This window comes from Trachurus japonicus, chromosome 10, assembly GCF_045865225.1.
Source record: "Trachurus japonicus isolate A0001 chromosome 10, Traja_1.0".
NCBI lineage: Eukaryota > Metazoa > Chordata > Actinopteri > Carangiformes > Carangidae > Trachurus > Trachurus japonicus.
Window position 1 is genome coordinate 6,017,719 of NC_140916.1, and position 26,960 is coordinate 6,044,678.

At 41.1% G+C, this 26,960-nt stretch overlaps 3 protein-coding genes across 4 annotated transcripts in view; 2 read left to right on the top strand and 1 right to left on the bottom strand.

Moving 5' to 3' along the window:
- ctbp1 (C-terminal binding protein 1) overlaps window positions 1–26,960 on the bottom strand; it is a 207,229-nt gene that overhangs the window by 39,110 nt on the left and 141,159 nt on the right. The window contains exon 1 of one of the 2 annotated variants that reach the window (XM_085789042.1): window positions 5,179–5,230. The exons of the other annotated variant lie outside the window; for it this stretch is intronic. Coding sequence (XP_085645168.1) covers window positions 5,179–5,185 — 7 coding nt within the window. The 5' untranslated portion in view covers window positions 5,186–5,230. Of the gene's footprint in view, window positions 1–5,178; window positions 5,231–26,960 lie in introns of those variants that run through there. 2 annotated transcript variants of the gene reach the window in all.
- Window positions 7,650–23,249, top strand: maea (macrophage erythroblast attacher, E3 ubiquitin ligase). Its single transcript, XM_085789043.1, has 9 exons — window positions 7,650–7,729; window positions 12,077–12,259; window positions 13,696–13,899; window positions 14,180–14,302; window positions 15,711–15,787; window positions 15,885–15,993; window positions 18,985–19,118; window positions 20,075–20,270; window positions 21,230–23,249. The coding sequence occupies exons 1-9, from the start codon at window positions 7,661–7,663 to the stop codon at window positions 21,323–21,325; spliced, it is 1,191 nt and encodes a 396-aa protein (XP_085645169.1). The 5' UTR covers window positions 7,650–7,660; the 3' UTR covers window positions 21,326–23,249.
- LOC146979311 (heterogeneous nuclear ribonucleoprotein A0-like) lies at window positions 24,629–26,453 on the top strand. Its single transcript, XM_085789023.1, has one exon. The coding sequence runs from the start codon at window positions 24,701–24,703 to the stop codon at window positions 25,610–25,612; it is 912 nt and encodes a 303-aa protein (XP_085645149.1). The 5' UTR covers window positions 24,629–24,700; the 3' UTR covers window positions 25,613–26,453.

Consider the following 26,960-nt stretch of genomic DNA (forward strand, 5'->3'; position numbering starts at 1 on the left):
GTATAGTTTGTTCTTTATATTTTGCTATTTTATTATGTATAGTTTGTTCTTTATATTCTTATTCTTTATATTCTTATACTATATGTTGTTATCGTCACTGTGTGTCTGTGTAATGCTGCTGCTGCTGCACTGTAATTTCCCAGCTTGGGATCAATAAAGTCTGTCTGTCTGTCTGTCTGTCTGTCTGTCTGTCTGTCTGTCTATCTATCTATCTATCTATCTATCTATCTATCTATCTATCTATCTATCTATCTATCTATCTATCTATCTATCTATCTATCTATCTATCTATCTATCTATCTATCTATCTATCTATCTATCTATCTATCTATCTATCTATCTATCTATCTAATGCAGTCATAGCACTTTATAACTATATGTGGCAGGACGAAGGAGGGCCCGGGCGGGGTTTGAACCTCGTGTCCCGGGTAAGAGCACATGGCACATGTCAGGGCACATGATCAATTGGAGGCATCAACTGTCACATATAGTTATAAACACTCATAAATTATCACAAGGCTTTATAACAATAAGCATAATAACACACTATAAAGCATTTTACTGTATCATGACTTATAAGGTCAGGTATTATAATAGGTTATAATTGTTAGTAACTCGCTGACCATGCCCACATTGATAATGCATTATTAATATAGTTATAATGTGTTATAATTGGCCTATAAGAGTGTATAACTATCATTATAAACACTCATAAATTATCATAAGGCTTTATAACAATAAGCATAACACGTCATAGAGCATTATAACTCTATTATAATACTTGACATTGTAAGCCATTATAAAATGTTCTGTTATTCTTATTGCTATAAAGCCTTGTGATAATTTATGAGTGTTTATAATGATAGTTATACACGTTTATAAGCCAATTATAACACATAACTATAATTTTAATGCATTATCGATGTGGTCATTGTCAGCGAGTTACTAACAATTACAACGTATTATAATACCTGACCTTATAAGTCAAGATAAAATGCTTTATAGTGCGTTGTGATTATTGTTATAAATCATTATGATCATTTATGAGTGTTTATAACTGTAGTTATACAGTGCTATAACTGGATTATAACTCATTACAAGTATGGTTAAAATGCGTTATAGAGATAAGCGTCAAATGAAGTGTTACCGGAAAACGTGACTCAATCGTTCATCAAAACAAGTGGAAAAAACACATAAAGTCAAATTGGGGGAGAAGTTTCAAATCTGTATCTGTGGCAGCTGTGAAGTGTGGAGGTATTAAAACTGACTTGAAGTCGCCTTTTGAACCGCAGCTGACAGCAGCATCTGCACCAAACTAATTGAGCCTGTCTGTGGATGTCGGACTTTAAAAATATGGCCCCTTGTTCCTTTTTTTTTCTTAATTTATTTATTTTATTTCCACTATAAAGAGCCCGATAAGATATGTTTAGGCAAGAAAAGCTGATGCGCTGAAGCATAAATACTGTTCCCAAATCACAACACATTCTCTAATCGTTTGCTATGAGATTTAGAGGCTGTGTGTGTGTGTGTGTGTGTGTGTGTGTGTGTGTGTGTGTGTGTGTGTGTGTGTGTGTGTGTGTGTGTGTGTGTGTGTGTGTGTGTGTGTGTGTGTGTGTGTGTGTGTGTGTGTTGGGGGGGGGTGATGCATCAAATTTTGCTCCACATTGCACAGAGTATCAGCCCCTTGCTATTTTAAGAAGCACTTGAGCTGCTTAGTGTCGTATCATAATAACCATAAACTCAACAACATTTCACCACTTCAGACTCTATAAACTGATTAATTTGCTAATAATTGACTAATATCTCTGACTCTGTATAGACTACATCTTATCTGGCCGCGTACTGAACTGAAGCTATTCCTGTGAGCTCCGTGTCTAAAGGCGTTTAGTGTAGCCACGCCACAGCTGCGTGTACAGTAATAACAAGCCTTGTGATGAGGTGTGTAAAAAGTCCAGTGTTTGGTTCCTCTCACACCAAATCCAACCTGACAACTGGCGCTCGACAATGTGGGAAGCTACAGACACATTCATCTTGTTGACAAGGCCGGTGGCAACTTCTAGCTATACTCTACTCGGGGGCTGGGCCACCTCCCCTTTACACGCACAAGACACAAATGTTGTTCCCCCCCGGGGGCGAGACAGAGGAACCGTGAAACATATTCAGTGATTCTTTAAAAAAAAAGGTGCAAGAGGAGGCAGAAAAAACACGGGTGCACGGGGCGGAGGATCGAGGAAGAAGAAAAAGAGTGGGAGATGGAGAGATAAAGAGAGGAGTGAGAAGAACAAACAGATGTGTCTTGGTCGTATAATGATCGATTGAATATTTTATGCTGCACATGGAGGAGAGACAAAGTGAGAGGAGGAAAGAAGGAAGATTTCACTTCCTTAAAGTGTTTTTATTTAAATGTGCTGTTCAGTTTTTCAGCTCTGATATCCTCATGTATATTTTGTGAGGGTGAGCAACAACAGTTACACCCTTCTTCTGCTTATCGCTCCACACCCACTGTTTTTTTTCCCTCTCAGTTTCTCTTCTCCTCCGTCTCCCCCTCTACCTCTCCTCACTCTCCCTCCCTCCCCATCTACCTTCTCTCCTCCCTTCCTCCTCCCTGTCCCCCTTTCTATCTCTTTACCTCCTGCTCCTCCATCTGCCCATCTTGCTCTCTGTCTCCTATCCCTCCCAATTTCTCTCTCAATCTCTTTCGTACTCCATCATCAAAGCTCCACCCTCCCTCCCACCCCCCCAAGCAAATCCTTATTCCCGCATCTCTTTCCCTCTTTTTTTTTTTTTTTTTTTTTCCATCTCTGGCTTTCACACCACCATACATCTCCACCCTCCTCCTCCACCTCCCGCCCCTTCTCCCCTCTCTCTCTCTGTAGTCACTGCAGCGTGTCTAATGGTTCAGCTCCTTCTCAGCAGATCCACCACGCGGAGGCCCGGCGAGCAGCAAGCCCCCCAACCCCCCCCCCCACGACTAACGCCTCCCAACCACTGGCCTTATCAAGACTGACAGCCAGCCAGACCTAGAGCTATATCACAAACACACACACACGTGCACACACTCGGACACATAATTACAAAGCTACACATACCTGCACACGCATAAAAAAAAAAAAACCCAGCTTGCATGCAGAGAAAATGATTTACAAGCATTCACAACAATGGCACTGACAAATGCAGATATACACATGATGCAAAATTATGCAGCTGCAACAAAGTGTTCACACTTGTGCACAACACACATTTTTGTAGCTACAGACAGACACAGTACCAGTCACACAAGCTGCAAACGTGCAGTGCAGATGCATGCAGGCACATAAACACACACACACACAGAGAGACGGTGCCATTTAGATATATGGATACTGACAGTGAGCTGGAGAGCAGTGTGGACGCTGCTACAGAGAAGAGGAGAGAGAACAGATACTGGAGACACTTGCAATCTAATCTGCTATAGGCGGAGATGTGTGGTGTGTATAGCATACCGCAGGCATGAAGAGTCTAAACCCACATGTAGGAAGGAGAGGAGGAAGGGAGGAGGGGAGGTAGAGTAGGTGGGAGGAGGAGCGGGAGAGATGAAAGGAGGAGCAGGTGGGTGGGAAAGAAGAGTAAAGAAGGGGAAAAGGAAGGGTAGATGATGAGATATGACAGAAAAAGGGGGGGCACAGCACAGGGAAGCAGTATAATAAAGAAGCAGAGTGGGAGGGAGAAGGTGGGGAGAGATGAGGTGGGAGAAAAGTGTGGAATAAAGGAACAGGGATCATTAATATCACAAAAGGTTGGATGTTGAGACTTTACAGACAGCTTCAGATCCTCAGGTTGAGTTAGCGTTCGAGAGCTTCTCATCTCTTTTTCGATGAGAGTGTTTATATTCTATTGTATGAATAATGTGTCCTATAGGAGTTATTATTATAGTTATTGTCATGTACTGCAAAAATTCACAAGTCTTACCAAGAATATTTGTATTATTTTTAGTCAAAATGTCATTTCTAGTCAAAACAAATCTCATTATACCTAAAATAAGAAATGTCACATAAAAAGTAGCTTGTTTTTAGACAGTTAGTACTTCTTTCAAGCCTATTTTCACTTGAAATAAGTAGAAAAATCTGATAGTGGAGCAAGTTTTTCTTCCTTATTACAAGCACAAAAAACTTGCTTTCGCTGGCAGATTTTTCTACTTGTTTCAAGTGAAAATTAGTTTGAAACAAGTGAAATGATCTAAAAACAAGTTAATCTTTAGGTGATGAGTCTTATTTTAAGTGGAAAGAGATGAGTTTTGACTAGAAATGAGACATTTTGACAAGAAAAGGGACAAATATTCTTGGAAAGATTTTGAGTTTTTCCAGTGTGTGTTCCTTATGTGTGTTCAGTAAATTAAAAGTTAAGATGTTGTGATTTGTCTGGACAACTAAACAGTCTGACACCCAAGGAGGGTAATTCAAAATGTATGAAGCTGGAATAGTACTGATGTTTGGCATTTTTGCGTGAAACTTTCTCTGAATATTGTTTAATCTGCTAATTGTTCCACTTTATTTCATACACTGTGATCTCAGATGAATTCCACCATATAAAAAGTCTTCAGAGAAACAATGGTTGAGCTTATAGACTCCTAATTCTCGCTTGCTGTGCTGTAAAGAGACTGGGATATCATCATCAGGGTGATGAGTTATAATGAACTTTTCGATCTCGGACGCTGAAAAGAAAATCGTTATTTAAGATGAAGATGAATGACAACGTGGAGCCAAGAGTCCGTTAGAGAAGCGTCTTTCTAGATTCAGTGAATTGCACCAACATTCAACAACCACTCTGGGCAAAATCCATCTTTAAAGAGGCAGAGATCCCCGTTTCTCTGCCAAGTTCTTCATTAATAAACAATGCTCCTCCTGTCACACACAGAGACACACACTGTACACACACAAACAAAAATAAACACATTCATATCTGCATACAGTTGCACACAAGCAAGCCCTTGGTATTTTAAGTACACACTTTCATTTCCCCTCTTATTTGGTTTGGCACAGAGTTATTTCCTCTTAACTGCAGCACAGCCACTACTATCACACAGTTGAACACTCACATAGACACGCACGCACGCACGCAGGCACACACACACACACACACACACACACACAAATGACACACAGGAAGCACTCGATGTGGGGCCAAAAATACATCACAAACCTTGCATCACCTTCCTCTCTCTGTGTCCACTGTTCCACTTTGTTCCAAAGCTGTGTGGGGGGTGTGGGGATGTGGGGCATGCAGCAGATAATGGGCCAATTGTAAGCGATTACAGTTCTTGCCAGCCAATCAGCACGCTTCAGCGCTGGACAGCAGCCAATGGCAATATGTTCGCTGTGGCTGGGGGGAGGGCGCTCTCACTCACACAGGAAAAGAAATGTGGCCATGATATGGAACGGGGGGGTTTCATATGGACTGTAATATGTATTTTTAATATTTAAGAAGACTAATGATGACACAATATGTGCTTTAACTGCATGATACATGATAGATACCTATCAGAGGGTGCACAACTACTTAATTTATCAGTAGTAGAATAAAATATTGTTATGATAAAATGTGCTTATATACAATTTCCATGTATGGTTTGAATTCCTGAACTTCTCCACATTATAAGTTTGTTTTCTAAAATGATTCGTCTTCTTGTTTGTAACATTTAGTAATGACTGTCATTGCATGTTACACATAAATGCTTCTTCTCACTCATAAATTGCAACTTTATTTTGAAGGGTTAAAGGCCCATATCATCTGTAGTGTTATGGGAATGTTTGTACCGGTATTTACCCCTTATAGCAGGGCTATATTATTGTTGTGTAATTAATATATCTTTGATTGTCAGCTCTAAAATATCAGAAACATATTTTCATCCAATCATCCAAAACGTTAAACCAAACTTTAAAAAAAAATGCACCATGTCCTCACATTTGAGAAGCTGCAAGCTGAACTTTTTGCATTTTGTTTTATCATCAACATCAATTGTTTCATTTCTGATTTGATCCAGTCCATCCATTCTGCCTGGTATGTGAAATCTAATAATTCAGAGTTTATACAGAGAAATCAGAGGCGTTGTCCTAGAGTAACAAAGAATCTACTATACAGTAGCCTTAGGAAATACAAGGGAATGTGATTCACTAGGATGGCTCTAAGTAAAGTGAAAACCTCTGCCAACGCCAAACAGACCTACCCATGTCTGTATCACTCCTACAATAGAAGGAAAAGGTCAATTCTCAGACGCGCCCGTTTAATCAGGTCCACGCCTAAATTTAACGGGTTCTTCCCTGCACCAAGGTGTGGTGTGAATTGCTTGAGTACATCTTGTGCAATCCTGGTGACAAACAAATCAACCAAGACACAGACAAAAACATAACCTGTGGTGTGAAGGCTATAAAAGTCACTGATTGACTTGTTTATTCCCTATAGCTTAAAAAGTATTAGTTATAATAGAGGGTTTGGACTTTTTGTCAGACATATGAAAACTATGGGCTTTATAATGGGAATATCTCAGCGTTTTACAGATAAATCTATGTGTTTATTGATCAAGAAAATAATCAGATAAGTCAATAATGGAAATAATGTCTGTGCAAATTCTAATTTGTCCAGGTCAAAGGCATCGCTACTAGGCAATCGAATCAAGTCAACTGGACTTAGTTTTTGTCTTGAACATGTTTCGGACTCGCCAGTCTAGTCTACACAAACTGATGAAGCCACTTGGATAAAGGGCAAAACGTCCTCAAGACAGAAGCTAAGTCCAGTTGACTTGAAATAATCAGTGATAACGTAGGCTAATCTAGAACTGCAGTCAAATTGATATTGTAATTTATGTAAACAACATGCTTTAAAGGGATAGTATCATTTTTTTAAAGTGGGGTTGTATGATCTACAAATAGCCCCTAAGTACTTTAATTGCAGTAGCAGACTCTCTACACTCCTCCGTTAGCAACGCCAGCCCATAGCCCTGCCCAGAGATTTACAACATACATTGTTGTGAATGGACCCAAAGAAACGGCCTATTTTCGCGGCCTAAAAGAGGTTTTACGTGAAAAAAAAAACACAGTTCCATTGTTCGCTATAATATAATTTTTCCAGCCTTTCAAAGTGCAGAAAACACAGTTTTTATTTGGACCTAACAAACTCACGTATCCCTCCGCCCAGGGTTAGCACCCGTCGATCAGCAGTTGGTTAGGTCCAAATAAAAACTGTGTTTTTTCTGCACTTTTTTTTTCAGGTAAAACCTCTTTTAGGCCACGAAAATAGGCCGTTTCTTTGGGTCCATTCACAACAATGTATGTTGTAAATCTCTGGGCAGGGCTATGGGCTGGCGTTGCTAACGGGAGGAGTGTAGAGAGTCTTCTACTGCAATTAAAGTACTTAGGGGCTATTTGTAGATCATACAACCCCACTTTAAAAAAAATGATACTATCCCTTTAATCAACAAATCCTACTATAAACCATAAGCCTCTTTAAATAAGAAAAGCATCTACAAGTCTTGTGCAGAGCACCTCATCCCCAGCCCACACCTCCTGCACATCGGCAGTGCTGACACCGTCCCACCAGGTGGCGGTAGTGAGGGAGTCAGGCCGTTCTGAGCAGATGGGGAAAAAAGAAAAACACAAACAACCACAAGAAAAACCACAAAACCAAGATGGCGGTGCAAGAGACAGCATCTCAACTGTCCATGGCTCTCAAAGTCCAAGAATATCCAACCCTGAAGGTAAACAAAAACAATAACTGGCATATATCGATAGCCTAACGACTGCCGTGACGCTGAAAACACACGATGCGCTCGGTGCTCAAAGGAAAAACGGGGATAAAGGAGCCACATTAGACAGCGAGGGCAGCGAGCGAGCTTGACAGGGAGGCTAACGTTAGCTTGGGCTAGCTTAGCCAGGTAGCAGCGTCCCACTAAAAATACCCCTTGTTTGACACATTTGACAGTTGATATTGATCTGTTTGCATCATAATAAGGTCTAATTGTTGGTTTGCTGGTGTGTTCACTGCCTCAATAGGCGATTTTTATCTGCGTTGAGTGTTGTCGAAGGCCTTTAGTTAGAAATAGATGTTAGCTCAAGTTTAAAAAGCCTGTTGTTTTTGACAAGCTGCTCCTCTTCACAGCCGTTAGGATAATGTCCGTTAGTTAACGTATTATTTTAAACTAAACGGTGGTGACACGTTAATGTGACGGTTGACGTTGACGGTTAACGTTAAGATAATAATAACGTTACTGAAGCTGGACGCGAGGAGGCCGTTTTTGTCAGTTAAATTCAGTTGGGAGATGGATTCCAAGTGTTCCACCAACATGAACATGAAACAACAAACATGGGTGCTCAATGAAATAACCACGCTGACGTGATTGGCCTGCTAGCTAGCTGTGGCAGTGTGGGGGGAAAAAAAGAAAGAAAGAAAGCAGCACATTAAATTATCAGTCTTGAATGGTTAATTTATAGCCTGCCCTTCCAAAAAAAAAAAAAAAAAAGACACGAAACGCCGAGCATGCAGATTGATTGTAGCCGGCTGGAAGAAGATCATCACCGGGCGGAGGGGGGAGATCCAGATTCAGTCCCCGCTACGAGAGGCAGGCAGGCAGGCAGGCAGCCCGACGGCGTGTTAGTGTTAGCGCAGTGTCATCAGATCGCTGCTGCCTGTGTGTGAGCTCTTCAAAATGGCCAGCGAGAGAAATCACAGTCCGCCGCCGCCGCCGCCGCACACACGCACTGGTCCTCCATTGCACACAACGTTACTGCGACACCGCCGCTAAAAGACCGAGAGCAGCCGACACAGGTCCGGGCTGCTCCCTGTGCTCAGCTGTCTCGGGTGAGAAAGAAAGAAAGACAGAAAGCGTCGTCGTATAAAGCAGCGGCTGGCTTGGCTGTGAGTAGCAAATGCATTGACAGCTATTTCTTTTTTTGTGTGTGTGTGGAGGATGACTTAATGGTGGGATATTGGTGCCATGATGGATATAACGTGGCGTTTAGCTTTGATGGCGATGTTAAGATGTGGCTGGCTGTGGTTTTTTGGAGGGGGATGTGTGTGTCTGTCTGTCTTAGCTTGGATGCTGCAGTAAAAAAAAAAAAAAAAATGATGATACATGATGGGCACCATTTTAAGGCAGGAGTGATGGTTATAATTGGCATCAAATGGGAGTCTACAGCTGGGGGAGAGCAGTGTTGATTACATTTGCAGCTATATTGAGCAGAATTATAATAATGATGCCTGACACAGACTTTGAGGAATCTGCTAATCTGCATTGGCAATAAAATACAGCATGTGTTGGATATTATGTCCTTGAGGATGTATTTGTATATTTGTTACACTCAGGTCAATGTATTGTTTGCCATAAGCAAATGGTAACCCATATATTCATGTGCTGCCACTTAACATAGCATTTTAGCCTGGGGTTTGTTAATCATCTGCCTGAATGCAAAAGGCACAGGCCCACACAGCACTCGGTTGACTTTGCAATACGTGAATATCAAAGATATTGTGTCTGTATTTCAAGGTGAGTCCACATTATTTGCTCAGACTTATTTAAATTACCTCCGCTGTGTAATGATTATTGGTATTCTGATTATCATTAATGAGTAATGTGTGCTGCTGGGAGTGGGCTTGTCACTGTCTCTAGGAATGAGTAGCTTTCCATCAAATCATGAAAGACAAGCTCTCACACAATGTCAGCATGGGCACCACAATAGCTGCCTGAAATGTGGTCATGGCTGAATTACATGTCCACTGTCAAGCTAATCAAGGTCATATGGAAAAGAGTGAAACCATAATACATATTAGCAGTAGTAGCATGTGATATTCAAAGGGAATATTTATTAATTTTTTCAGGAAATCAATTGTCACACCAGCTCTATTTGGAAAAATCTCTGTGGGGCGAAGATTGGGAGATTTAAAAATATGAATGGCATGAGATCGTATATGATATCTGGTATTCATTCATTTTATAGAAAACCATCAATATCAGGATATAGTGAATTATCTTGGAAATTAATTTCAACAATGATTAGATAGATTAACTATCCATGTCTGACAACGATGTCTGTGATTTTCTATTCCAGTTAATTAAATACCTGATAGATTCTCATTGTTGTAGATTAAAAGTTCTGTAATAGCCTGGTACATCCAGAGATACTATCCATCATATTGGCAGATAGCAGAAGATGAGGAATTGGAAGAAGCTGGATTAGTACGTGCCAGTCTACCAGTCCTCTGTGGTTTGGAGGTCTATAACACTGCATTGCCTCATCCCACTTGTTTGCATACACCAGAAATGTAAGAAATAAACAGAATTGGTGGTGATTGCTGCTCTGCTATCAGCTATCTGACTAGCTCCTTTATTTCCCGAGTTGATTTGTTGATCTTTGGCCCATCGTGTCACCAGAATCTCAGCATTTACTGGCCAGACACTGACCAGTCGAACGTGTCTGTGGCAAACTCTGATATTGATGTGGCCGTGAGGAAAAAATAAATGCCAGAGAGACTGACGTAAAGCCAATGTCTCTTCCATCTTTTTCCCTCTCATACAGAGGCTATATTCTCGAGCAGAATAAGCCCTCTGTTTCTGCAAACAGGACAATAATGAATATTTACTAGTGCATGCAAAACTGCTCTGTGGTACAATTAAATATCTGAATAGCAGGATCCTGTTCTGGGTTTTAATTCTGCAAAATCGGAAATGAGTCTCCCACATTGCAGCCAAGCAACGGCATTGCTTATTCTATCATTCTGCATTGTATAATTTCCCCCCTCAGTCTTCATGATCTGAGAAATGCACTTGGCTCTATCTTAAAAGAGAGAAAAACAATCTCAAAGGATCAAAGCTCCACTTGTTTTTTTTAATAATGCAACACGTCAGAGAATGAGCCACAATGGTTTCATGAAGCTGGTTCACAGGTGTCTGCAAACTGTGCAAAGTCATCTTCTGTTGTAGTCGTAAGAGGGAGAAAAACACTGTACCATGGTTAATCAGATTTAGATCTTGATGAATATAGTGAAAATGTTCCTGTATGATAAGGATGTGGTTTATGAATGCGTCATTGTTGCTCTTTTTAATGTTTTCATCCTGGTTCATGTACACAGTCAGCCAAACATAAAAATACTGTTACTACATGCTACATCGGTTGGTCCTTTTCTGAGGTTTTTGAATTATTCTCAAAAGAGCCTACATTGATTTTAGATATAAATAATCATCAAATATTACCAGACATGTGGGCAAGGGAACAATGTTTCTACTTGTTATGGTGAAAAATAGTAGCCTACATGCTAAGGTTTTACCTGCTAATATATGATAGTTTAGACCATAAACTGTGAAAAGGCTGATGATAAGCCAACAATGAAATAATCAATAAATATGAAGCCTGGTTAAAAAGATATTCTCATAGCAAGTATTAGGAAAATCTTAAACAGAATTAGTCAGGATTAAGTGGATCATGTTGAGTCCAGGTAAGATGCATTATATAGTTAGTACAGCACAGCCATACTAACAAACACTCAGTAGATAGCAGCATCAAGAAAGACGTGATTGATGCAGGCTGACACTTGACTTTTGATTTGTACTTTACTTTGTGTCTATGAATGAGTTATTGGAGTCTGCTGGTTGTATAGATGTCGTGAAGTTGGGCTGCTGGACAGTTCACAGGGCATCCCAGAGCACACTGCAAAGTATAATGTTAAGCTCATTCCACTGTCAAGAATCATTAACAGCAGGGGGGAAATGTTGGCTTGTGTGTGTGCACTGGTCTCTGTAGTCCATCCAAGACAGGATATCTATGCAAACTACTTCTCTTTCTCTATGTGGTGGTAGGCTAACCCTCTAAATATGGAAGAATGTGTACATGTCATGGTCCATTGCAGCTCAGCTATCTACACAAATTTCTCTCTTTTTAGTCTGAAGCTAGGGGGTAATTTTCATATGGGTGCGGTGGTGGTGGTGGTGAGCCATTATGACACCTAAACTTAAAGTTGTACTGAGCTGCGTGTTTTCTCTGTGCCAAAGCTCAAAGCCTCACACACAAAGGTGAAAACTAAACGTCCAACGGCCTTTTCTTCTTCCTCACAGGTCCCCTACGAGACTCTGAACAAACGCTTCAGAGCGGCTCAGAAGAACATCGACCGGGAGACGAGTCACGTCACAATGGTGGTTGCAGAGCTGGAGAAAACCCTGAGCAGCTTCCCGGTGGTCGACTCTGTGGTGTCACTGCTGGATGGGGTGGTGGAGAAACTCAGTGCCCTGAAGAGGAAGGTGAGGGACGCAGATGTACACACACACACAGACACTCCTACCCTCATGTAAAGTTTCACTTCAACAGATTTTCCCCCAGAGAGTTGCTATTCACACTGAAATGAAAAACAAAAACACTTCAATCCCTTCCTTTTCCTTCCTTATTTCTCTTTTACTACTTGGCAAACCAGAAAATTGAACTCTACCACCACCTTCTGTTAAGAAATGATTAGAGAGATAAGACAAACAGGCCATTTCAGTGAACAGGGCTTTTGACATCGTCTGTCTCTCTATCCCTGTGGTTGTTTATTTTGTGTCCCGGTAAAGCTGATCATAAAATACAGGCTTTGGTCATTGTCATATCTTCTCATTTCTCTTTTTCTCTTGAACAAAAAAAGTGATTACAGAGATAAGTCGGAGGCGACTAAAAAGTTGGCTTTGACGTTGTTGGCAAATGCTACTCCACCAGCTTTGTTTGTGGAAGGTTTATCACAACAGTCATGTGTTGTCTTTTAAAGCTCTGTTTGCTTTGTCAATACTGCACTTTGATGCCAGTTTTTTTTAAACAGTAACCACATTGGAGGTTATTTTCCAGGGCTTTAGCAGATGGAGGTATCACAGAATAATCTGTCTGTGCACAAAACCCAAGAAATCCCAATTGTACATAAAAAGACTTGGATCTAAAATACTGTGTATTTAGAGGCAGAAAAAAAAGAAACCTCTTGTTTTGGCCCTAGTACCTGTACACGCTGCTGGCACTATGCGATCTACAAAGAAGATCCCCCTCCGGCTGGAGCCAACAGTTGAAAGCCACATCACTCGCCCCTGTTGACAAAAGCACTTTATTATGGCCGTGGTTTCTTTATAATAGTGGGACCGTGGCCTTGTTTGTGAGCAGAGGAATGCTGTCTGGCTGGTTTTTTGCACCAAGTCCTTTTTAAAGAGCCAGAAAACAAGTGATCAAAACACTCTCCTGCAGGTCTTTTTTTTTTTTTTTTACTTTGTGCCAGCATGTTGTCCAGGAGATACTTGTCACATCAAATAGCCTTTGTGGTTATGACAACCAATTTGCCTCGACCACATAACAGTTAATCCACAGAACAGGAAGCAGCTGTTAGTCTTGTGGTTTGGCTTCAGTGTTTGGACAGCCAGGCTCAGGTTATTAGATCAGTTTGTAATAGTCAGCTGTATTGCCTAATGTTTACAAAAAATATGGGCTTCTGCCTGTTGAAATGACCTGTTATGAATACAATCTGATTTTATTTAGTTAACGTTATCCTTCACACAAGATAACCAGAGTGTCTTTTCACAGTAAATCCAACAATTCAGAGTGCAGTTATGACAGTTTTATAAGTATAGAAAAATAAACTTTAATTTGAAGTTGTAGTTCTGTTGTAAATGCTGCACAGTCACCTTTTTATAAACATCTTTTTATTTTTCTTGTGTGTGTCCCGTAGGCCGCAGAGTCTATCCAAGCAGAAGACGAGAGCGCCAAACTGTGCAAGCGTCGTATCGAGCACTTGAAGGAGCACAGCAGCGACCAGCCGGCCTCGGTCAACTTGTGGAAGAAGAAACGCATGGACCGCATGATGGTGGAGCATCTGCTGCGCTGCGGCTACTACAACACAGCTGTTAAACTGGCCAGGCAGAGCGGTATAGAGGTGAATGTCTTAAGTGTTTTCTCAAGGTCACTTAGAGGACTTTGGAGTTCCTTTGTTCATATAACGCTGAAAGACATAATACTCAATGACCTTGGTCGACACACAAACTTTGGTTTCACTTGTATTGTGTGTCAGAGTGTGAGCTGTCTCGTCCTAAAGTGAACCAGTTGGCTTTTTTGATAAGTTTCTTGTCATAACAAACTTACAGTTTTAATCCGTTGCTTACAGGTTGTTTCTGAATTTAATCCTCTGTTCACTTCAGTGCTTATTGTATTTTCAGGATCTGGTGAACATTGAGATGTTCCTCACAGCTAAGGAGGTAGAAGAGTCTCTGGAGAGGCAGGAGACGGCCACCTGCTTAGCCTGGTGCCATGACAATAAGTCTCGCCTCCGCAAGATGAAGGTAAATGATTTTAGAAAGAAATTTCTAGCATTAGGAATTATTATTACCGTATTTTCCGGATGTTTTTTTTCCTAGTTTGGCTGGCCATGCGACCTATATTCAGAAGCGACTTATATATCAAAATATAGCCTACGCTATGACCACAAGAGGGAAGTGAGGCTTTTATTTCTAAATCCCTCCTCATTCATTAGCTCATCTTCATCTTCCTCACGTGCTGTTCTCCTCGCTGCGCTGTCGGACCTGGGTCTCTGTCTTTGTTGTGCTGTAGCGCTTCACTCCCAGTCAATTCAGAGTATTTTCACAGCGTGTTCTGCGGCCCGTCTTCGGTCTCTGCTCCGGTCCCGACCAAGCTCCGGACACGGAGCAGAAACCCAGGTCCGACAGTGCAAGGCAGTCCCTCTCTGAAGGAGAGGAGAGGTCGGCTCCCGTCAGTCTTCACAGACAGTCCACAAAGAGTTTCTGATTATATCCTCCTCAGTTTGCTCCAGGAGACGGAGTAGTTTTTCTTTTTTTGACCCGGCCTGTAGTAGGCTATTTGGTTCCGGCCTTTTGTGTAAACAAAGCCCCGGCCATTATATGAGACCCGGCTATTAATTAAATGTTTGAAAAATAAATGCGACTTATAAACGGTGCGACTTATTTATGTTTTTTTCCTCTTCATGACGTATTTTTTGACAGATGCGACTAATACTCCGGTGCTACATATAGTCTGGAAAATACGGTACAATTATTATGAAGGTAATTTAATACCATGTCCCTCACCAACCAAAAAAAAGTCAAGAAAAAAGAAATGTGTGGACAAGTGCTGCTGGTTTCCTATACAATACAACAGTAACCAGCCTTGTAACATTGCCTATCATGAAGGACGGACATGTCAAGATTTAATTACTCGTCCTGGGTGTTTTGCCCCGCTCACTGTGGCAGCAGGTTAAAGTGTTAATCCTGGGATTATCCCATTAAAGGAGAAAGTACTAAGTAGAGTTCAGACTTGCAGGAACGCATGATAATCTTCCCAGTCAGCTGCTAGAGTCAACATTGTACTGGGTGGTTAAAAAGGTTGCCCAGAGTGTTTTTGTTGTTGTTTTTGTTTATTTCTGAGCATTTGTGAATTTTCCAATCAGGTCACAAGAAGATTAGTAAACCAACACCGGCCAACTGCATGCAGGTTTTAACAGCACTCGTTGGTTTCCGAGCTTAACAGGAAACAGCAGTAGGATATTTTTTCCTCAGTCCACAAACCATTTGGTCAACACAGTGTTTAAATGCAGTGGTGAAACCGCCAGTACCACTGCAGCTATAAAAGACAACAGTTTACTGCATGCAACAGTGTCCCAGGTTCATAAAAGACAAAGCATAATGATTGAAGTGGTTTAAACATCATGTCCTCTTTTATCTGTTTCCATGGCAGAGCTGTCTTGAGTTCAGTCTGAGAATCCAGGAGTTCATCGAGCTTATCAGACAAAACAAACGCATGGATGCAGTCAGGTATGAACCGTTTTACCCTAAATCCTTCCACCAGCCGCAGCCAAACTTTAACTACACACGTGTACACATATTGATTCTGTGACTCTGTCTGTGTCAGACATGCAAGGAAACACTTCAGCCAGGCAGAGGGCGGACAGCTGGATGAGGTTCGGCAGGTGATGGGAATGCTGGCCTTTCCATCAGATACACACATCTCCCCATACAAGGTAACACCCATGGTCTAACTGTTGTAAATAGCCGTGTTTCCACTGCAGGAACTTCACGTCATTTTCCGGGGCCGAAAACAGTCCCTGTCTTGGGGGTAGATACTCAAATCGGCCCCAAAAAACTCCCGGGTGGGGCCTGAGATACTCATACTCAAAGCAGGATGTGACGTCAAGAGAAAGCCCCGGAATGAGCAGCACCTTTTACAGTTTTTCTCGAATTGCTAAGACACATTTCTCGAAAGCTTCTCTCTAAACTGTGAACACAAACCCCAATTTTCAAGCTACATTCACAAAACCTCAGACTCTTCTTGCAAAACCAAACTTTCACCTCAAAACAGTTCAATCTGTGCCCAAAACTGAACTATGTTGTCAAATCGTGCCCCGAGTCAATCAAAATTAAAAACACTACTGAGCAGTCACTAAACACTGCATAGAAAAATAGAAAACACAACGCTCAGCACATGAAGCTGTAGAAATAAATGTTTATCGTTCACTGTAGGCTAAATGCATGTTGCAAAAACAAAAAACCTGTGCATTTACACTGTAGCACTTCTCTCCTTCCCTTTCTTTCACCCTCCTCCCTCCCTCCCCACATCCATGTCATCCCCTTTTCCTTCCTTCTTTTTTCTTCCCAGTTCATCCCTCCCTCCCTCCCTCCCTCCCTCATCCTTTCTTCCTTCACCCTGTCGTCTCTCATCTTCTCCTCTTGCAAAACAAAAAACCTGTGCATTTAGCACTTGTACATAGTAAAAAAAAAAAAAGTACAAAAACCAGAAATCTTGTGCGTTTAGCACTTGTAGGCCTACGTAAAAATAAAGATAAAAATACAAACAAAAATATAGAAATGAGAAGTGCGTAACTCGGCCATAGCATCATTTCTCTGTACTGGATCAGGCCACAGGACTTCATCCTGAACTAGCTTACAGTATATGTACCCTCACATCATTGGACATAAGTGTGATCAAATTTGAGTTGTTCAACCGGTGACACCCGTGCTTTAGTTGTGTTTGACTTTTGCCACCTGTGCTCACTGCTCAGCATTATGCAACACAGGTGCATCACAATGAAAATGTGTTGGTAAGTTGTGTCTAAACAGGTGAAAAGTGCTGATGGTTTTGCCAAAAGAAGTGACTGATTCAATCAGTGGGTTCAGGCAACTGAGAATTTGGTTCAGACAACAGGGTTTAGTGTTTTAGCAATTGAGAAAAACTGTAAACCCAGCGTCATTTATAAAAGTGTCTACATGGCCGGAAAAAAGAGAATAAGTCAGTAAAAGACATATGATGGTAGTAGTAGTAAAATACGTATGATAAGTGGACAGAGAATTACACGATCGCAACAACAAGAGCAGTTAAAAACAAAACAATAACTGCTGCACAATGATTACTTGATGCTTACGCAAAACGGTTGCATGTCGCCGCAAGAGTCTGGCGGGTTCTGGTCTGCAGTGGAGACACGGCAGCTGAGGGGGCCAAGTAAGAAGTTCCTACCCCCTCTCTTTACCAGGAACTCCCGCAGTGGAATCGCACCTAAAGTTGACATGGATCAGACTTTATATGGTCAGAGCCCGTTCACACATGTAATACTGTGGTTTATGAGTGTTTATCTACTATTCACACATGGAGAGGTCACTGACAGACCTGAAACGGACCAGTCTGCTGAAAAGTCCTCCCCAGTGGTTACACACTGTAGTCTAACTCATTGCAGTTGTGTGTATGCATGATGAACAACATGACCCACATGTGCTCAATGTGGATAAAACTAAACATCACACACTTGTTTATGGCCTAAACCTTTTATTGACAGTAATCCACCACTGAAACTGTGTCAGTGGAGCTTTGTAGGGATCAAGCAGCACAGTGCTGTAGCCACAGAGCGACCACTAGAGGGCCGTTCTTCTCTATTTTAAAGTCCTACACTGTTTGCTCCTGTGCTGCTGTAACTTGTCCGAATGCAGCTGTTGTCTGGAGCACTGTTGATATTTTTCATTTTCAATGCCAGACAGAAGTTTTTCTGAAAAACATTCCTACTGTGGCGTCAATCCAATCATATTTTAGCTATAAAAAAAAAGCAAAAACATTTGAATTTTTCCACAAGCAAAGTAGATAGATTTAGCTGAACTGCTGTGCCAGCTCCATGTGCCAGTCTGACCATAGCCCTGTTCCCGGCCGGCATATTTATAGCTAAAATAATAATCAGTTATTTTCCTGTTGAACTCAGGATCAGTTCATCTTTGAAAACAAATATTGAAGCCCATCCTCACTTTCTTTTACATGACTTGAGTGTGAAAACCTAATGAGATTAGACTTAATGCCACCACCGTAGCACACAGCTGAACAGGAAGAATCCTGTGTGTATTGTATTTACATGTCGGATGTCTTTGTGAAACACTCTGACTACCACCTCAGATGTGTGTGTGCATGAGCGGAGAGCTGTTAATCACAGTTTGCTCAAAACAAACATCTGTGAGTGAAGATCAATCTGATGTGTGAACAGGACAGGAACTCTCAATACAGAGCCTTGTTATCCTCACTAATCATCACATTTAATTAGTCTGGAATCTTTGTGATCATTATTGATGTGAAACTATTCATACATTTCTCTAAATTTTGAACCAACCCAAATATTACATGATATACTCAACTAAGAGAAAACTTAAGACCATTTTTGCACGGTAGGCCACGTTATTCAGTTTGTACCAGACACACTTGTTGTTTACTTGCATATTTGCTTGTATTGTAAATCGTTGTAAAAACCAGTTTCCCAACTCTTCTCTGCTTATTTGCTTAATCATAACGGTGTGTGAGAGGATTTTTCTCTGTAATCTTCTACTTCCCTGTTGGTGTTGATTCCTATTTCTCCATTTATTAGTTCCTTTTTGTATGCATGTCATTTTCTGCTTTGCACATTGCTGTACCATCGTTCTCACAACCAGCAACTACTGGGTCTGTTGGTGTTAATCTTTACTTCCCGCTTGTGTCGTTCCATCAGGATCTTTTGGATCCAGCCCGCTGGAAGATGCTGATCCAGCAGTTCCGATATGACAACTACAGACTGCACCAGCTTGGAAACAACTCTGTCTTTACTATCACCCTACAGGCTGGTCTGTCTGCCATCAAGACACCGTATCCTTCTGCACTCTGTTACATGAATATTTTGTCTTATCCTGTTCGTACAGGGACAGTGACACAGGTTAAACCTTTATCAGAGGTCTATCATATGGTCCAGTACAAGCCTCCTCTTGCCAAGTGTGGACACGTGTTGTGCTCTGGTGAGCGAGCATTACTACCAGGAATGGAGATGTTGATGTTAAAACGTAACTGACACGGGGCAGAGGCAAGATAAACAGACGGAGGGGTGAAACTTCACTTTTATTTGGTAAATTATTCAGTAGGATTCTCAGGTTTATCAGTGAAGTGAAGCAGGCTGGAGCGTCTGCTGGCAGTGAGAAGCAAGGTGACCCCTGGCTGTCTTGCCCCTTTGGATTTAATTCCCCAAACTATTTAAGAAATATTAAATATGGATTACTTTTATTGTGAAAAGAGAAAGGTAGACATTTAAAATTTAATGAGACTTCATTCAGCTCAACATTAAATGTGGGTTCAAGTCTGTTAAATTGCATCTTCATCACTCTTCTTTATGGCTGAGTATCGTTACTGATTCACTGAATTGATTAAATTCCGATTCACATGGTCCCGATTCAATTCGATATTGATTCATTTGGAGATGTTTCAGTTTTAATACCAATTTGTTTGGTTATGAAAGAGATTTTCACAAAATTAATGTTGCAAATTGTACAAAGATGGAACTCTCCAACCCGGTGTATTATTAAAAATATTCATGTTCATATTAAATTGACTGAAAAAGCGGTTACATTAATGAACATTTATTTAAAATGACCCACTCCAGAAGTCAACAGTGCAATGGCGTACATTAAAAGATCGATATAAATCAGAAAATCGATGTTTTTAAACCCAGCCCTACTCTTCTTTCCATTTCTGTCGGCTGTGAGTAAAATACAGAGACAAATGTGTTAATTGAAATACAATACGTTGGACCTTAACCCTCATGCTCATTCCAGTCAGTGTTACAAGGAGGATGGTACCTCTAAGAACCCAGACTGCCCAGTGTGCAGTAAATCTCTAAACAAGCTGGCCCAGCCGCTCCCCATGGCCCACTGTGCCAACTCCAGACTAGTCTGCAAGATCTCCGGGGAGGTCATGAATGAAAACAACCCTCCAATGATGCTTCCTAATGGATATGTCTACGGCTACAACGTGAGTAACGCCACAAGGGCACAAGGGAGTTTGTGGAGCAGAGATATGGCAAGCGGATTTAACATTTAAATTTCAACAACGTCTTTCCGACTTGTTGTAACTACATTTTGAATAGTTGGATTTTTCATTCAAGATATCTGTAATTCAGTTTTGCCCAGTCATAAAGAACATTTCCGATATGTACATACTTCCTATCCACTTTGTCATTTCAGATATCCACAACTACGTTCTTCCTGGGACAAATGATGTCACTTTTGCCATTCATGTGTATGGGGTTTGTCATTACAGATATCTACAATTGATTTGCAGATGTCCGCTATGTGAATTACGGATATCTGTAACTGAATTATGGCTATTCCTAATTCCAGTTTGAGATATCTACAATTTGATTCGGACTATTCCTAATTCCAGTTTGAGATATCTTCAACGTCATTTTGACTAGTCATAATTCCAGTTACAGATATCTACAACGTCATTTTCGCCTAGTCAAAACTTAATTTAAGATATCTGAAAAGGGACATGTAGATATCTTTAATTTAGGTGAATTAAAGATATCTTGAACTGGAATTATGACTAGTCAGAATCAAATTGTAGATATCTCAAACTGGAATAAGTACTAGTTGTAATTCACATAGCAGATATCTGCAACTGAATTGTAGATATCTGTAATGACAAACCCCATACACATGAATGGCAAAAGTGACGTCATTTGTCCTAGGAAGAATGTAGTTGTGGATATCTGAAATAACAATTGTGGATAGGAAGAATGTAGTTGCGGATATCGGAAATATTCTTTTTGACTAGGTAAAACTGAATTACAGATATCTGCAACACATATCCAGTCTGGCTTTTAAATGTTAAAATGGCTTGCCATAGCAGAGATACAGTGTGGGGTTATTTTTCTGTTTAATTAATGAACCTCTTGTCACAATCTCTCTCTCTCTCTCTCTCTCTTCCAGTCCCTTCTGTCCATCCGCCAAGATGACAAAGTGGTGTGCCCCAGAACCAAAGAAGTCTTCAACTTCTCTCAGGCTGAGAAGGTCTACATCATGTGATCACTCAGACGACCCCCCCCACCCCAACCTGAGTATGACCATGATTGAATACGGCCTGTCATCCCTCACCTGTGACCTGGCCGACTCAAGAGAGCCACCTGAGGAGCTGTGATCCAGTGCCCGTCTCCCTCCCTCCCTCGCTCCATCCTCCCCCACAGACACACCCAAATTACCCTGAAACCCCCCCCCCCCTCTCCCTCCTGATACATGATTGACTCCTTTTCACCTACCTACCTACCTACCCCCCCTCCCTCCCGTTTTATCACACAGACACTGGGCTCTCCTCCTTCCAGACTCTGTTTTAGATGTGGCTAGAAGTCGTTTCATCTGATCCATTCAAGCACATGGACTATCAACATTATCATTATCTTACAGGCCTTCACTCTGAAGATTAGAGACTAGAGAAAAAGGACTGAAGTGGTGAAAACTGATAGGTAGATGTTTGATTTTACTACAACAAATAAAAGAACTTGTTGAGGTTACTTTGCCTTTTCCTTTTTACTAGTCGTGTTCCTTTGTTACTTAAATAACACGTGACAGGACTGTGTTAACTCACCTCATTAACCAGATTAACACATGAGATTTGGGGGCTTTTTATAAAACAAACATGGCTGCCAGGTCTCATAGTAGCATCTTATCATGTGATGCATGCTGTTGTCTTCTAGCCATGTGTTTTTTGTGGGTTGTTGAGGGCATACAATATGTTAAATGCCTCCTTTTAAATTAACATTTTTTGCATTTCTTCCCCTACTTGGCTGTGAAACTGGAGCTCGATTGGGCTGTCAGAGGCTCCTCTTCAAATGTAAATATTAGATAGGAATTGACCATCCTCATGTATAAATTCAGGGGTTTTTGGGAACAAGTAATGGCAACAAAGATGGAGCTTCTATGAAGATTGCTGTATGAACTAAACAAGTCTTTTCTTGGCTGTTGTTAACCTGATATTGCCCACACAGTATCCCCAAGTTCAAAATAACTTTTACATTTATGGAGAAGCTGTTAGTTTCAATTGGTGATATAAACAATTAGTAATATTAATTATGCTTTTTTTTTTTTTTTTAACTACCATGATGAAGTTGATGCAATATCCAAACAAGACAACCATCTCTGATGTTTTTTTTTTTCTTTTCTTTTTTTAATGAACTAATTGTCTTCCCTTATTGTGTGTGAGATTTGCCATTTTCAACTTAACTCCACCAGTTTCCCTTCTCCATCTAAAAGGGCGAGTGCATTTCAATGCAGTGAATTTAGGATATTTACCCTGGGTGATTTTAGTTAATTCAGCTTTACCCAAATAGACTTAATTTCATGGCTATTTTCCAGTGACGATAATAAAGTGAAGGACTGTGCAGATGTGTTTCTCTTAAACTTTAAAGCTGCTTGTAGCACCCAACACTTTACTGGGTTTACACCAATGTCACTGACATTTCATGTAGCTTCATGCACAATCTTTACTTTATTTGAAAAAAAAAAAAATAGAAACCTTGAACAATCCTGTCTTTTCTTGTAAACTTAGTTGGAAAAACATCTGAAAACATGAACTCCTCCCTCATGGCTTTCTCTAAAACATGGGTTGGAAGGAATAAGCGCACAAATCTGCAATGTGGATTGGATAGGACGTGAAAAGTTGACTTCAATGTTAACTAATGCACAAGTAATTGTTTTAAGTGTGGAAATTATAATAACATCCAAAAAGCAATCCAGAAATGCAGTTTTTATGTTTTAACATGATCAGTCTTGTGATCGGTCATTTCTTCCATTTGTTGTTTATTGACAAACCAAAAGTTGCCTCATTTGTGTCCATTAATGATCTGGAACTGTTATGTGTAAAGACACAGACTGTCCTGTGTGTTTGTGTTGGTAGAATAGATAAAGGGATTGTTTCATGAGCAATATGCCTCATAAAGATTTCCATCAACTTTGATATTGGTGTTTCTTTATTTGAAATGTCTGCTCTAAAATCTGGGCTCTAAAATCAGGATTAGCATAAGCCCTGGTGGGTGTGACGTGAAGAACGACTATTCGCTGCTGTTCCCTGTTGATGTGGAAATTCAACCAAGTGTCGTGTCTTTCACCTGAAACTATACCTGAATCGTTAATGGTCTGAAGAGGTCGGTGTGCTGCTGTAGGCGTTGTTTTTCTTGGTCTAGCAGTGAAAAACATGCATACAGATGGTAATGTACTGCAGTGTCATGGGGTGATCACTTACCTGTAATGTAGATTTCATGGCAGTAGGTAAATTTGACAAGGTTAAGGCTGTACAAACAAACTAACTGATCCCAGTTTTGGTCCACAGACAATGTGTAAGCCACCAGCAACACTATTTTGTGTGTGTGCACTTAAAATTAAAATTGAGTGTTTTGGTGAGCTGCAAGCAGTTTACAATCAATATCAAATTTGATTAAACCATTGTTTGCTTTATTTATTTATTTTTTATTAAATTGATTTATTGTCAAGTCTCCAAAATGTCAGAAAACTGAAAGAGAAAGTCTCAAAATTCAGTTTACAGATTACAGTGATATAAAACAACCCTCAAATCTGCTTTAACAAACTCAAATCAGTGGCTGATAGTAAATACTTTAGAAGGTTAATTGTTGAATAACTGAGTATTTGATTAATTTATTTAGCTATTTTAGTCCTAAATGTTTTATTTACTGAATCAATAACAGGGTAAGTGATCTGCATAGAAGAAATTATAATATATTTTTATGTTTTATTTAACCTGAACTATTGCAATCCAAACTACTGAATAGCCTGCATATGCTTCTGTAGCTGATCTAATTTCCTATTTATGATATAAAATGAAATCAGCAACCACTTCTCAATAATTCCTGACATACAAGACCATCCTGAGGCAACGCCACAGGCACCATCACTGCTCCACAAAGCGTTATTATTCACACATATCATTTATTCATGGGTGAGCGTGTTATCAAAGGAAACGAAAAAGCGTTTTATTCATTCAGTTTTAATGTTTTATTTTTAAGGATGGCATATATTGTAACAATACATCGATACCAGAGACGTTCTTTGTCGATGCCTTTATAAAGGTTTAGATATCATGTGACGCACAAAGCCTCCTCCTGAATTGTTGCCTCCGACGGTTTAATGTCTATGTTAATGTATCTTTTTTTCTTTTAATCACAATTGTTGTGGTTTTATGTGTCGTTTTATGTATTTTACTTCAGAATATCGATTGCCGTCTTTTCATACATAATTACAGAACAGTGGACCGGAAGAGGTGGTGCCAAATATCAAGCTTCCCCCTCCGGTATAAAAACATCTGCGCTCTTCCCCCTCGCCACCATTTTGAGATTAACTACCGACCGAGTTTGACTCAAGACTCGTCTCGTTCGTTGTTGTTTTAAATCAAAAATGACTGACCAGCTTTGCAAACTTTTCGTCGGCGGGTTGAACGTGGACACCGACGACGATGGCCTGCGGAAGCACTTCGAGCAGTACGGGACCCTCACCGACTGCGTGGTGGTGGTGAACAAGCAGCTGCAGCGGTCGCGCTGCTTCGGCTTTGTGACCTACTCCACGCCGGAGGAGGCCGACGCGGCGATGGCCGCTAGGCCGCACACCGTCGACGGCAACGCGGTCGAGTTGAAGCGGGCCGTGGCGAGAGAGGACGCCAACAAACCCGAGGCCCTCGCCAAGGTAAAGAAGATCTTCGTCGGCGGCCTGAAGGACGACATCGAGGAGGAACACCTGACCGAGTACTTCTCCCAGTACGGCCAGATCGAGAAGGCCGAAGTCATCTCGGAGAAGGAGACGGGGAAGAAGAGAGGCTTCGGCTTTGTGTACTTCACCGACCACGACGCGGCCGACAAGGCGGTGGTGGTGAAGTTTCACACCGTCAAAGGACACAAAGTGGAGGTGAAGAAAGCCCTGACCAAGCAGGAGATGCAGGCGGCCAACAGGAACTCCATGGCGCCCCGCGGCAGACCGGGCAGAGGCATGAGGGGGAATCAAAATGGCTACGGCGGCAGGGACTACGGCGGAAACTACAACTACGGAAATGGCGGAGGCTACAACTGTGGCGGCGGCGGCGGCGGCTACGGAGGGTACGGCGGCCCGTACGGGGGCGGCTACGGAGACCAGGGCAGCGGGTACGGAGGTGGCAACGGGTACAACGAGTTCGGCAGCGGCTACGGCCAGCACTCCTCCGGCTACGGCCCCATGAAAGGGCCCCCCTTCGGCGGGCAGAGGAGCGCGGCCCCCTACGCCAGAGGCGGCGGCGGCGGCGGTGGTTACCCAAGGGGGGGCTACGGCGGCGGCTACTAGGAGATGACTGTACAATGGAGAGTCAACCACCCATCCCCCCTGCCACAAATTACCTCGAGCCAGGATTTGAACGACTAAACTCAAATTCAGTTACGGGGCGTCTGCCGTGAAACCCAACCATGGCAGAGATACGGACAGAGACCCCCCCTCTCTCTCTCTAATCATAATGAAGACCTCAAAACCCCAAACAGGTAGGAAGGTCACTTCCCAGAAAACCTGATAATAACGAGCAGCCATTGTTGCCGTTCAACAACTAGGACACATTATAACATGAAGAATAAAAATACACACAATGATTGATCCCCCTTTTTATGTTCCCACGCTGATGGCGTGCGGTTGTCGTTTAGAGTTGATTATTTTTTTTATTATTTGCGTTCAACCCCGTTGTTTTTGGAAAAATTTTCGATGTAGGATTGTTTTTGCTGACAAAGTTCTGATTATCTTAAATATTTACATTTTTAAGCAATTAGATTTAGATTTTGTTTCCTGGAGTAAAGAAAAATTTAGTGTGAATTTTCAATGTATGAGTTTGAGAAAGCATGTTATGTGGTTTTTGGATTTCATAGCTATGTTATACTTCAATTTGTATTAATTATTTACTCTGGTCATTCAGCAAAGGCGGGAAAGTGGTACTGCAGGATCCAGTTTCCTTGTTTCCTTCCCTATACTGTACTCAAACTCACGCATAGAACTAGTTTCAACCTAAATATTGTTCATTTTCCATCTACCTGTAGCAATATAATGTATATTGTATACTTTCATGTCTGGAGAACAAACCTACTGTTAAAACACTTTGGTATGCTTATGTATGTTCATTTTAAATAAAACGTTATACCACTTAGCTTAGTTATTTTACTTATTTAACCAGGCTTCCTCAAGTTCGTCCACAGGTTTTATAAGTGGCATCATCTTGTTGATCTTTAGTTACATGGCATCTTTCCCAGTTTATTCCTTACTCTCAGGTGGGTGAAATGAATGGATTTAGTCTACCCACAGCCAATGCATGTAGGCTTTGTAGGGTTTGACCTTGTTTTTGATTTTGTGGTTTTTAGACATTGCTAATAACTCTTTTTTATATATATATATTTCTTTTTTCTCTTTTTTTTTTTACACATTTGAATATATCTATATGTCGACATGAGGGCTCTGATATTTATCTTGATTATCTGATTATTCCTACATTTAGGTGTTCTTACTCGTATTCCAGTAGGCTATCCCAGCCAAAATAGCCGTAGCAGTTTGTTTGTAGGCTACATCAGGACCCTGTTGATTACCTGGGGTCGATTGTGATAGGAGTCTGAAATATCTCTTTAGGATATCCACATCCAGCAAACTAGGTATGTAAATC

Excerpts from the sequence above, each read along its gene's own strand:
- maea (XM_085789043.1), top strand. The coding sequence starts at position 7,661 with ATGGCGGTGCAAGAGACAGCATCTCAACTGTCCATGGCTCTCAAAGTC. Across the intron at positions 12,260-13,695 it reads TCAGTGCCCTGAAGAGGAAG|GCCGCAGAGTCTATCCAAGC; the intron begins GTGAGGGACGCA and ends TGTGTCCCGTAG. Across the intron at positions 15,788-15,884 it reads AAACGCATGGATGCAGTCAG|ACATGCAAGGAAACACTTCA; the intron begins GTATGAACCGTT and ends TGTCTGTGTCAG.
- LOC146979311 (XM_085789023.1), top strand. The coding sequence starts at position 24,701 with ATGACTGACCAGCTTTGCAAACTTTTCGTCGGCGGGTTGAACGTGGAC.